Below are 14208 nucleotides of genomic sequence, written 5' to 3'. Positions count from 1 at the left end.
TCATTTTTTCGCCTCGTTAATTGTTATTTTCATTAAGCAATATTAATTTAGATCGTTGACCCTAGACTTTTTCACTAAAGACGTTAAATGGATCCATTGTTGGCATTGCCATTATGTGCTATTTTAACTGAGCAATTTCAAGCGAGACAGCGATATAAGGGATAATGGAAAAATATTAACTTCGGAGTCCGGACCTAGCCGTATTGTGCACACAATGTGCACGATTAATCTGTTAGAGTTCGTTAGCTTTTTAAAAATCGAATAGGTTTTATTTTTTCAAATAAAAATAAGCTAAAATAATAACGGAACGTTCAATACTTACAGCTGGCAGTGCGAAGAACGAAATTGCAAATACACTAAAACATGAAGCGACTATTTTCCCAATCCACGTTTGAGGCACTGCGTCACCATAACCTATCGTCGTTACAGTGATCTAAGACAAATAAAACCATGTTAAATTATAATGTAGTTGATAAAATTAACATAGGTATAACGGTTTCTATATTTTGACATTTGAACGTGTATAACGTATATTTAAATAATTGAATGTATACAGGGTGTTCCACAATGATTCGACAAATGAAATAACTTTTGTTCTAGTGAATATTTTTAAGATTTTTTTTTTTTAATAAATTTATACTCATTTGCGCTATAGCACCACGTTTTTTATTGCACTTAACTATTTTACTTTTTAAATTATGTTTTTATTTTTTTGTTACATTATTTTTTTTTTTAATTCAAGATAGCTTTTTATTAAGAATAATTTTCTGAAAATTTTGACTGGTCGATAACCAGACTTGGATAATTACTTTTTATGTTACTGAAGGTTAAAGAGTAGGATGGGAGGTGGCGTGCGGTAGAATAAGCGCGTAGAGCTATTTTTATCTAATTATGAATTAAACCCAGTGAGATATTGAATGGTTCATGATAAAAGAATCACCCTGTACATTGGTTTTATTGTACCTAAGTTAAAACTAAGAGTAATTTTAATATCACTCACTACTCCCCACCAGAGGGCGTCGGCGTAACTGGAAAATTCGTTTCTCGACTTGCCGTCCTTGCTCGGTGCATCCTTTTCGGCGAGGTAAACAAAATAGCTGCTAAATATTAAACCTAGAAATCCTATGTACAACGTAGTGATGAGCTCCTGAAAAAAAAGGAGAAGGTAACGACGATGTTTAGATAATATTATTTTTATTGCGTTTATAAAGGACGGAAAGTTCTAACCACTGGACGATAATGGCGGCGGCGAGCAAAAAATAGCAAACTTAAACAAACATGTTTCATCCTCAACTGAATGAAAATTGTGCTTCGAGAGCGTCTCTTATCTACGCCTTCCGTCAAATCGAATAACAACAATAGACATCCTATCAAAACCACCCCACATTTTATGTTGGCCGAATTTTGACACAGTTTCTCCTTGTGCATTCTCCCTTTCCACTTTGCCTCGCCGTCGCCATACACCTCCGTGTGTTCATACAACTCACGAGTTGCATATCAGACAATATTAGGCTATTGTGTGCCTTTGATTAAAGTTTTTTAATTAAAAACTTCCAATATCTAACAAACTTTAAATTATAATAGAAATCCGATACTTGTTTAACGTTCCAACCAAAATGTTTAAAGTATCAATCGGTAGCAATCGATACTTGTTAAAAATTTAAAGCTATCGTTGTACGTTATTGGATTACGTTATTTTTAACGTAACTACTATATATATATTATACTGATAGATATGATTATAACATATAATTTTTTATATTTTTTAAACATACTTGTCTGTGAATAAATACAACTGAGCCGAGAAGTCGCCACGTTCCACCTTGACGGTCCACGTGAAGCATTCTCAAAATTTGAAGAAACCTGATGCCTCTGATCGCTGAAGTGGCGAACACTTGTCCATTGGAGCCAATCGACAGCACTACAATCGACGCCACGACAACGATCAAATCTAAACGTATACAAAATACTAATATTATTACATTATTTTTTAATAAATAATATTATAGCGATCTTTGTTATTCATAAAACATATTTTAAACTTCAATGTATTACTTTTGTTAACGTATTTCTATTAGTTATGTTAACAACAACAAATAAATTACACATGTTGTTCATTATCCAAACTTCTTATGTTGTGCCAATGGTATTTTGAAAAACGTTTCGGTTTACACTTATACAAATCAGTGTAAGTGCTGTTAAATGAACCACCCAAAGTTGTTTAAACAAAAACCATCATCAAATAATTTATCTTCTTCTTCTTTTTTTTTTTTATTGGAAATATTTACAATCTGTATTAATAAGTACAATAAGTAAAAAGGCTAATTTTTATTTTATTTTACAAAGCTTGACTGCTTGAGTGAAGGTTAGGTTAGCGTTCAGTGACACTACTTCAGGGAAATAATTTATAGTAAAATTAATTTAACAAAAAACTATAAAATAAAATGTAGCGGAAACGGTAGGTACATTTTTTATAGTTCCTTACCGATAATGCAGATGGGCTTTCGGACAAATCTGAATCTTCCGAAGGTGCCCATGTATTTTGACCTGCAACCAGCCGACCATAACCGAATTAAGTATTCGACTCCAAAGAACACAACGAGGCATATTTCCTACAACAAAAATTAACAACTTTGTTATAACTTATAATCTAACTTTAATATAACTTAATAACTTTATTCTATAATATAACATAACTTTGTTATATTGTATGCGACGTTTCAATAAAACCATTACTATATATCATATAATGTATATGGAGCATTCTGATTTCTGAGTCAAACCACGCGGTCATCGGCCCGATCTCCTCAACATTTTTTGAAATTTTTTTTTTATAAACTTCTGTTGATCTTATGTAAGACCTTAATTTTTTGGAAATTTTATCACTCATATTTACCCTAAAAATATGGGTTTTTTTGTTATTTTTTACGAAAAATCAATTTCTACCCGTTCTAGGGCCATTCCCGTTATTAGACGAAAAGATCTGATTTCAGTTTCTGATTTTATGATCAAAATTTCAGAATAATTAAACGGGTTGAAATCGATTTTTTGTGAAAAATAACATAAAAACCTATATTTTAAGGGTAAATATGAGTGATAAAAATTTCAAAAAAATGAAGGTCTTATATTAGACCAAAAAAAATGTATAAAAAAAATTTCAAAAAATGTTGAGGAGGTCGGGCCGATGACCGCATGGTTTGACTAAAAATGCCTTGTAGGTAATATATTTATTGCACAATCTGATAATAATTATTTCACAACAAATTCAAGTGATATGGTAATTATAAGTAAGAATTTTAAGATATTTATTTGGCTAATACTCAGGCCATAACTTGAACGTGAAACTACACAGATTCAAAATTCCTTAGATTTTTCCAAGAATAATAGTAGTTATCAGAAAAATGGTAATCGCAAAATAAATTATAAGTAAATGAAACGGCTGAGAATATAATTTCCCCCAGTTGTCTATTTCATGTACTTACATTCTATGAACTATGTTTAAGAACATATAACACATATTAAGGTGACTTTCATTCGAGCGGGAAAGATAAGTATAGTGTTTATAATTTCACTATACTAGCATTTGATAGGTATCTGATTATTTAAAAAATAATGCAGTACAATTATTGTTATCGACTGTTTATCGTTTCTATTAATTGATTAACTTTGAACATTATCTATAATTGGATTATGATAGTCGACCAGCTGTAACTATTCTTTGAACAGCCCATGTAAAAAAAAAATTGCAAAGCACATACGTGGCTTCGTTTTATGTCTGGCGGACCATAAAATAACCAAAGGTTAGGGCACTTATGTAAAACTGAAGACTACTTAAATTACACGTCTGCGTAACTTAGTAAAATAATTACCGCATTGAACTACACATAGCTACATAAATTAACCTAACCTAACACAGACAACTTCTATCTATTGTTGTGTGTATATAAATTATTTCCTTGGTTTCGGTTGACAGTGTAAAGGTGAGCCATTTAACATAAAAGACACTTTTTTTTTGAAAATAATTAAAAATGTTTAAGTCTTTGTTTTTGGAGATATTGTTTGTTATTTAAATTTTTCAATACTGCAAAATATTTGTTATTATTTCCAAAGAAAATGAGTATTTTACGTTAAATGGGTCAGTCTGTATGTTGGATTGATCCAAAAATACAGAATTTCGTATTTTGAACGTGCTTTTGAATTAATATCTTCCATTATATTTAAAAAGTATGGTCAATGCATAAAAAAATACTTTTTTTGTAGATACTTTTGTTTCTTTGACTGTTGCTCAATAACTTTGCACTTAATAATGCAGTTGAGTTCATTATCATTAGGAATGTATCAACAGATAGTCTACTGGTAGTACCATTGGTTATTGTGTAAAGTATAATATCTTAAATATAAGTTGTAAAAGACAATTTTTTTCCCTAATAATTTCACTATTCTAAGAAAATATAGTCTCCGTAGGATCCTAAAATTCTATTTTATCCTATTCAGCATTAAAAATTAACTAACTTTTATAACCTTAAAAAAAAAAGACCTAATACTGTATAATACTTAAAATGATGTATCTTACTTATGAAGGGCTATAGTTAAAAATGTCATTGGTACGCTTATGAAACGACCAATAGCGTCCTCTAGACATAAATATTGTTAGGGCAAAAATGTATAGTGATATATTTTTACATATAATAAAAGATATAAATCAAGAGCATGTTCAAAAAACAAAATTAGATTTATTTAGTCAGCCTAGTTTATATTGTATGCATACTAGACTACATTAACTTGTATATGTATATAAACTTATGTACAAACTGATCTACATCAATGGTCTTCAACCAAGTTTTGAAAGTTGACCACTAAGGTTACCACTGAAATGGGAAATGTAAGCAACTATATTGTTGTTTGCGCCAATTTAATTTAAGAAACTTTCCAGCGTAACTTTCGAGATTACTTAATTAAACGTTTTAAGTAGAGTGGTTTAATTCAGTCTATCCTATGCAGGTGTTAGACTTTAATTGTTTTTTGTCCGCAATGACAATAAAAAATCCCGACGTACTTTTTTTGTATCAGCAGTAAAAAGGACTTTTATTATTGTTATTCAATTGATGTTCCGCAAGCCATCACTTTTTCGTTAAAATTAATTAAGCATTACCTTATTACTAAATTCTCATACATTCCAATTCAAATTGACCAATACCGAATTATCATACCGCTTGTTATCAGCCATTTGATTTTAACACATCTTTCAGATATGTACAAAAGTTTGTTTTTAAGACTTAATGTTATCATACCTTTTGGTAGTATTTTATTCACTTGGACACATTTTATTATATGATCATTTATTAATTTTATTATCTCTAGCATATTGCTAGTTAGAAATTATTATGATTGACATTTGAACTTAATAAAATAATCAGTTAATCCCAAAAAAGAGTAGTACATTAAATAGTTGCCTATAATTTCTTTATAAATATAATAGGGGTTTTTTTATTATTATAAATGCATTCCATGAAAATATAACGGTAAGACAAAACAAAAAGTGGGTCACAACTTGACCTTTGAAGTTGTGTTGTCATTTCATTTTCTGCGTATAGACTAGTTACCCCTGCAATAAAATACCAGCGGGTAACGGGCGTATAATGATTGTTATAACAATCATTATACTATAGCAACAGTTGTGCACGCTTTTTATTGTTACATTAAGTGGAAAGCACTTGAAATTTTAGTAGGCTCACTTTAAATAAATATTCTACTTAGGAGTTAGACTAGATTTTTGTTCGAAAATAGCGCTAAAAATGAAATACTGCGCAATATGGAATATAATTTAATTCTCGTAAATACAATATAGTTGCATGCCATGCACGTGTCACCGATATTTATACATCATTATCGCGTAAATATTCGCATTAAAATTGTTTTTATTCGGTGTGAAGCTATAAATAAAAACGTTTAATAGATAAATGATTAATCTTACCAGTTTAGGTTAATATAATCTGCCTAGTTGTTAGAATAATTAATATTTACAATGTAAATTTTACTACAACGTTTCAAAAGTATTTCTGTAAAATTCTCTATGAATAAGTGCAAAAGTTGTCCGAAAATATTATTATTATTTTCGAACATTATTTAAAAAAAATAAACAACAATTCAGTAGGCATTGTTAAATAGAAATTATGAATATGCAAAATATATTAAATTAAAATTTTACATTTTAATACTTATTTTTATAAGTGTAAATATACATAACCAATGCAAGGGAACTGTTGGTCCCATGACTTCTCCACATACTCTATATTATAGTACTATCAAAGAGGAAAATGCTCATAACGTCAATTCATTAAGAATTACACGAGTGAGTAAAAATAATTATATGACGAGAGATTTATAATTGTGTATATATGTAAATATTTTGTGGCATTATGAAAAATAATTGTATAAAAGAGGTCATATATTACGTCACAGATTTATCTTTCACTCCACTCAAGCAAAGAGATACACATAATAAATAAAAGGAAAATATATGCATTCATAAATCAAAGCCAAACCCTCTCAATGTATATTTTACATAACTCCAAGTACATCTGTACCAAATAACACCAAAGGCGATCACCATACCTGCACTTCCATTCAAAGATTTTCTTTTCCATGCTCGCTTTTTCACTTCTTTAAATTCAAACTATCTAGAAAGTCTCGCACATGTGAAAAATTCTCACGTTCTTTCAAAAGGTAACGCATTTCTCGTTTGGTAACCTAAGTCTCTTAGTGGATTCACAACGGACTTATATTACAAACTTTAAGGAGTTAATGACGCAGCCGGATCCAACCGGTAATAACTTATACTTGAAGCATTTGGTTACGTTACACCGTATCATACATAATATATTAACTCATGATTTTATAAAACTACAACATTCCTAGAGCGAGTGTGTTTGGTAATGCGTTTTTAGCGTATCAAGCCGAGAAAAAAAAGTGCGGTCTAGCAATATGTTGAAGAATTATAAATATTAAAAGTTAAGTAATACAATTTTAACAAAATATACCCTTGACCACAAAAAAGAAATATACTTTTTCAGTAGCAATGCTATCAACATCAGCGCTTACGGCAGATTGAGTAAAGTTTTAATATTTCTACTAAATACCTATATTTTCAAATTTTAACACCGAAATAAGAAAAATGTACTTAGACACTGTTAGTTGTACAACATATATTTATTTTATAATTTAGGTGATTTATTAGATAGCGCGTTGGTTTCATAATGTTTCGTTAGTTTTAGAACACTGTTTGAACATATTATTTAATTTGTGCTTGTCATATTTGGCACAATAACGATGCAACGGTCGCTTAACTAACGCTGACCAAAGGAATTTTGTGCCTATAAGAGAAGGAAAAAGGGGCGTTTGCTCCTTGAAAAGTTTGCCACTATGAGATATGAACCACAAGAGACCGAAAGCCAACCGCTGACGTAAGTGGATAATAGTGTTGCATTTTTAACACACATTTCGCCACATAGTTTCATTATTGTTCAACAATTACTTTTTGATCATTTAACAATGTATAAGGTAATCAAATTTGTACTGTAAAAATACATCAATTGAAATTAGAACAGTTTTAAAAGCCCCTATGATTATTTCTCGACTAAATATCAACATTTGGTCAATTTGGTAAAAAGGCAAAAAGCAATTTGTTTAAAGGTTAATTATCCTGCAAACCCGAATTTTACCATTAGTACAATGGCTAAACAATAGTATTATAACTCAGAAATATCTAATTACATATAAAATGTCTATGAAGACTTAAAAAGGTTCGACACTACGAATACTCTTAAAGAGTTGTGCTAATGGAAGCATTGTAATCAGAATCAAGTAAAATTTAAACAAATAACGAATAAAAGACAAATCCGATTAACGTATTAATTGAACAAAAAGATAATTTTTCATATAAATAAGTTGCTTATTAAATCATTTTCGAACAAGGTTATTCCAGTAAATTATTATTTGACAATAAAACTTATTTTAATAATTTGTAATACGGATAAAAATTTATTTAATATCAAGTATTAAATATTTTAATGTTGTTCATCTTTAATAACAATAATTAATTATTGTGGTGACAAATGTCAATCAATATTTATGACTTACCATCCAAAACAGCGTTTCGTTTGCAAACCCCGAATATTCGTCGATCGTTGAGAGTACGCTGAAAATCAAACATACTAATACGACCATGAACCTGAAAAAAAAATCATAAACATGTTATTATTATGAATAGTCGATGAAAAATAAAAACTAAATAACATGAAATTCGGTCGAACGATAAGATACCGCAACTAATTAAAACTGTATATCTACTTAGAAAAATTAACTGTTAGAATAGTATAAAATATGTTACTCACAACAGGACACAGGGCATTATAAATAAAAAGTATAACATATGTTTTATACATTTCAATGTGTTAAATTACATTTTTTAGCTTCGGCGCGCAACTAAAAAAGTATAGTATTTGTATAGTTTTACTATGATCCTATATTTTTTTTTGATTATGTTTGGACTCACGATATTTTTTAAACCGCTAAACCGATATCTTCATGTAGCAAGTTTATAGATCAGAAATTGTACACGAAATATACATTTTTGGACCAAAAATTCATTCCTTCCCCTTTAAAATAGAGAAAAGAATCCAAAAAAATGTACATTTTTTGTGTGCGACATTATTTTTCTGTTAACGTCTAATAACATATTCACAATCAATATACTATAAGCTTTAAGTATCATATTGTTAAAGCAAAAATAATTGGTTTTGGTTTTAAAAACAGTTTCGTACCGTGAAGCTTAAGTCTTATTTCGCGAGCTCCATAATGATTCTCTAACGTGATTCCACATTTGTTACATTCCCATCGTTGGTTTCATCAGCTAAATTACCAAAACAGTTAACACCCAGCATGTACGTTATTTCTGGTTTAGAAACTCATCAAGAACTTACGGCGAGAATCTTCAAAGTTCATTGTTAAATTTCAAACAACGGCAAAACAACAATAAACTATCTACACGGCAATTCTCATAACTGGCACGTTAAAAAAGTAAATAGTTTATGTATGACTTTTCACCTAAGTGAACCGAGAAATCCAGCACAGAGATATTATTTAAATTTAGTAACAAAAGATTTTTCTGGGAGTTTACTATTAATTTTACAGCTTACTACATATCTATACATTAGGGAGTTGTTCGCCATTTAATATCAATTATGACCACCAGTAAATAATAAATATGAAATAATTATCCGTCCGATAAACGTTTTTTCAAAAAATAAAAATACATTAACTAGATAAGAAAATCAGAAATCATATAATATTAATTATAAGGTTATTAAATAAATTAATAAATATTATGATACTTTACTAAAAAGTGTATCATTATATTATTTTTTGATATACTTAATAATGACTCCAATGTGTACAACAATTCCATAAGAAAAACTTTAATCCTGACTTCCTCTTTCCGTTTAGCTTTTTCACGCCGGTTTTAAGATAAATCTTCTTGTTTTGGTTTTATGTATTGGCTTTTTTAGTTATCTTTTGGGCTATAGCTTAGAAGCAGGCATTTATGTAGATCCTGTAGTCTACTTGTGTGTGTGTGTGACGGACGAAGTACCCAGCGGGCGCGGGTAGACGTGCGGTGCCGGGCGCGCGCGTATGTCGATATCGGCGAACTTTACAAAAAGTCTGTAACTTCCTAAGTGCGAGCTAGGCGAATTTTTTACATATTCGTAATCAGCATTAAAAATACTATCGTTTAAAAAACAAACAAAAAGTGTCCGGTAAAGTAGATTTAAACCTAAAATAATTTGTTACATATTTAACGATATATACTCAGGTTAAGTATTTCTTTACACTGTTTCGAACCCCGAAATTTCTTATTTTTAATATTTCAAACTATAATTTGCTTTTTACCTTTTTTCTTAATTCCTCTTCTGTGCTATTCTGTGTGTGCGTCTTCTGTGCTTTCATTATCAACTTACTTTGATCATCTCTTTTCCCACCCTCATATTTTTGCAAAATTCAGAAAGCAGCTCAAAAAGTACTCGGTTTGCGGGTATTAAAATTCCCATTTGCATATTTTACATGTTTAATTTGAATTTAAAAGACATCGTTGGTTTTGTTTTATTTTTATTCTTGTCAACACTGTAGTTTTATAATATGTGTAAGAAATGTGTATCATTTAACAGCGAACACTAGCTTATATTGAGTTTATACCAAAGCATTAACAAATTAAATAATTAAAAGAATACCTATATCACAAAATTTGTTATAGTTAGAATAATGTCATTCACATAATCTTTATGTAATTTAATGAAAAGCAAAACGGTCAGTAAAAAGTATTAGGAGTTATTTTATTAGATGTATAAATAGTTATTAAGAAATACAAGTCTTATCAACCGAATAAGTAAGAAACTTAACAGTGACTTAAATTGACTTTCTTTTGTGTGTAGTAATAATTGTTGTATTTATTTTGTAGGAACTAATATAATAAAAATAAATTCGCCATGACAGCTGCCATTCAAAATCATTCACACCTGACACTTTAACGCTTTTATTTCATAAACACAGTTTTTTAGAGAATAAAAATAAATTGGTTCAAATAATTTCTAGGTGTGTGGCAGAATGATGTGTAAAAGTTAAGAATGTTATAAAACGTATTTTTTTATCATTTAAGTTTTTTCTATTATAAAAAATTATTGTTTTTGTAGTATTATGAATTACTAAAATGTAATCAGAACGTTATATTATTGTTTATAAGTACATTTTCAAACATCACTGCAAATCAAAGAAATCTTGTTTGAATGGGAAAATAATGTAAATAATATTTATTTTACCTTGCAAACAAAATCATGTTTATATTTATAAAAAGAAAGTAAGAAAGCTATTTTAATTTCACACTAAGGGCGAAAACAAACATGGTAGTAGTAGGTACAAACGGTTACCTAAATTCACTCTGACGCAAACAAGGTGAAATGAAGTGAAAAAAAAACTTATAGGTATAGTTACTCTGATTGATAAAAGTAACGCAACAAACAATATTTGTTAAAAATTGATAATGGTTAGTAGTTAGTTAAAATTACGACCATACGAATTAAAAAATATTTTGATTGTTTAGAGGTGAAACAAAATTATTTCTCAAAAGACAACTTAATTTTAAAATGACCTCATACACCTAAATTATAATAGTAAGTATAATTGTAATTAAAAACAATTTTTTTTCGACGACTAACATTATGGTGCATTAACTTAGTCCAGAATACATCTCCAAAACTTTATAGTTAAAAAAAAAAGGTAAAATAAACATAAAACATGGACTGAAGTGTTTTGACATTTGCGAATAAATTGGAACTAGCCGTCAAATTTCCAGAAGATGTCTATCTACTGCAAGAACAAAACTGAAAACTTTTGTGAATACCATTACACACACACACATATAAATATCACATATAGAATAACGATAAAGGAAACTAGGTTGCATCATAAACTTTTCGAAACTTTCAGCTAACACAAAAAATGAATCACTTTAAAATCTAGAAAAATTTTTAAACGATGAATAATGTACGGTTTTTGAATGTAGACAAAACAAAACTTTAGTAAAACGCTTGGACCAATGATTTGATCAAATTTTTTTATTAATGTTTTATTTTTCCCTGATAAGCTTATTATCTAAGCTTTGAGATTTCACTTTCTTATCATTAATCAAATTTTTAATTATAATATATGTAAATAGTGAAGTATAAATTAAATCTTAGGCTCGGCCCACAGAATGTTTTATTTTGATACTATGTTTATTTTTACTTTCATTTGCATGCGTCTCACTATTTTTAACTGTATACTATTATTAATAATTGTAATTTATATCATTTAATTGTCATCTTTATTATTTACTAATATGTATGTATTTTTTTGTAAATTGCCGTAAGGCGTAAAATAAATAAATAAATAACAAATATTTGTTTTGCATATTTTACAATGAACAAGTTTAATTTTAATTTAAAAAATCATTTTTCATCGGAGTCTGCAACCACGAAAGACTATTTTCATGTCTCGTTGAAGTACCGAATAATTTTTAGAGTGGTGGTGGAATTATAGATAATGAAATAGTATACTAACAAGCAGTATCTAAGGTGGCTAGTAAACATAACACGTTTCTGGCTAATATTTTAGTGTTTGCATAATATCTGGCCTAAAACAATTCATAGGATATATGACCTGTTAAATTATATTGAATTTCTTTTTCAGTAATAATTTGATCGTCGTGAATACAACATATCTCTTATCAGATAACAGCGTAATGTTTTTTCGGTTATGTGCCTGAGCAAACCACCACCACTCCCACCCGTAACCCAATTCCCAACCCCATCCCATTATGAAAGTTATCAGTTAACCGTGATCCGATTGGCAGATGACTGAAAACTGAAAATGGTGTGTGAAATCTAATCGTTGTTGTTTTTTATATAAGTAGTTAAAATAAGAGATAATTGCTTACAGCAAGAAAATCAGAAACAGTATATTTAGATCCACGTTTAATACGATTTGACCCCTTGTTATAACGATAAACTGATAAGTGATAACCATAAACTGAAGGCCAAGCTAGTCTTAAAACACAGTATAAAATATATTGCCCTTATCCCACCTTAACATTGTGAATGTGGGTGAATAACAATACTATTATGTTGAAAATAAATATTAATAATTCTATTATGTTAAATCTGTCCCTGTAGTATTTTCGTTGCAAAGCTGAGTTTGTGTATTGCATGGTTCATAAGCCCAATAGTTCTCGGACTTAACTAATTATAAAGTATACTTTAGCCATGGTTCTAATAATAATATGCACACACATAAAGCTTTTGTATTCTATAAGCATCGCGTGTATAATTGTCGGTTTTATAGCTTCTCTTATAAATTGGCAATTATACGATTTCAGGTAAACCACATGGAATTCACATGCTGCTATTTCCTATAGAAATATTTTAAGTACTCATAGTTAGTATTGCATTTCGAAGTATGTTCTCGCCAATCCTTGGCTTACTGTTAACTTTCAAATGTATAACAAACTTGGTGGTTGCAAATACCTACCTATTACAAAATTCTCTCAAACGATACTGTCTAATGATAGTATTAAAATTATTATTTTTATTTAATTTACTATCCATAGTTACTACTAGGTATGCACATTATAAAAACAATTTCAGTATTGGTCATTTTTTTTGGAAAACACTACACACATCTCGAACCGTCCTCATCGATTCCCTTTATCGGCTAGTATTGCAACTGTTATGTGTTATGACCTATGTGGACCATTGGAAAATCTTACATGTTAGTAGAATGTTTTGGAAAAATGCGGATTCTAATACATGATTTCTTTAGATTTATGCGTTATTTTGAGGGTACACGTTTTAAATGTATTTATATAATAATGAGTGCAAATATAAAAAAAGAACATAAAGGTGTGGCGAAAATTACTCCAACATAACTTTTCAATAGACGGCTATAAGTGATGATAAAATAGTGTTTATTTCAAACGAAAATGAGTTCTCTAATGCCAGGTAAGTCAGAAAAAAAGAACGTCGGCTAAAACCATCTATTTGTGTACAAAGGCATCTGTTCGTTTGAATAGGTTATTACTTATAAAATATACATACAATTAGACCAATGCAGCAGTTTTCAATCCATTGGGAAGGAAACTCTTTGGTCGAAAATTCAAACATAAGTATTACTAAGTGACGTTCGATTGTTATTATTTTGTCGAGATATTTTTGTAAACACATATTTTATGGTGAAGTATGTACATTGATTTGAGTAATAAAAATAAATACGTATAAAGTTGGAAAATCAATTTACATTTAACAGAACTGCCATAGGTCACTGTATTCTTGGATTCGCATTATTAATTATTCATCTTTCACTAAAGCATGGTGTAAAAAAAATTGTTTTTCACCTAAATTATTTGCAAATAATATTATCTATACCTGTATCGGTTATTGGCATTTATTGAAGTTCAACAAGTATCCATATAGATGTGCGCATGGTGCATACATATAATATAATTTATAGTAGCTATTACAATAAACATTTATTTTCCTTTTGATCTTATTAAGTGAAATAACTAAAACGTCTCAAAATGAATTGGCATAATATTTTATCTCGAAGGAATCTTCATAAAACCCT

The 14208-nt window shown here is 29.3% G+C and overlaps 1 protein-coding gene across 10 annotated transcripts in view; it reads right to left on the bottom strand.

Annotated features, from left to right (window-relative positions):
• LOC126843823 (potassium voltage-gated channel subfamily KQT member 1) overlaps positions 1-14208 on the bottom strand; it is a 120149-nt gene that overhangs the window by 2858 nt on the left and 103083 nt on the right. For all 10 annotated transcript variants that reach the window (XM_050581669.1, XM_050581668.1, XM_050581658.1 and 7 more), the window contains 5 exons: positions 8140-8230; positions 2486-2612; positions 1776-1951; positions 1001-1147; positions 323-433 (listed from right to left, as the gene is read on the bottom strand). In XM_050581669.1, the coding sequence (XP_050437626.1) occupies positions 323-433; positions 1001-1147; positions 1776-1951; positions 2486-2612; positions 8140-8230 (652 nt within the window). The remainder of the gene's footprint in view (positions 1-322; positions 434-1000; positions 1148-1775; positions 1952-2485; positions 2613-8139; positions 8231-14208) is intronic.

This window comes from Adelges cooleyi, unplaced genomic scaffold (assembly GCF_023614345.1).
Source record: "Adelges cooleyi isolate 19-005CV unplaced genomic scaffold, UGA_ACOO_1.1 ACOO_flye_CR_arks_rails_tigmint_CR_PRNA_108, whole genome shotgun sequence".
In the NCBI taxonomy this organism is placed as follows: domain Eukaryota; kingdom Metazoa; phylum Arthropoda; class Insecta; order Hemiptera; family Adelgidae; genus Adelges; species Adelges cooleyi.
The sequence above is the reverse complement of the archived record's forward strand: the minus strand, read 5'-3'. Positions and strand labels throughout refer to the sequence as shown.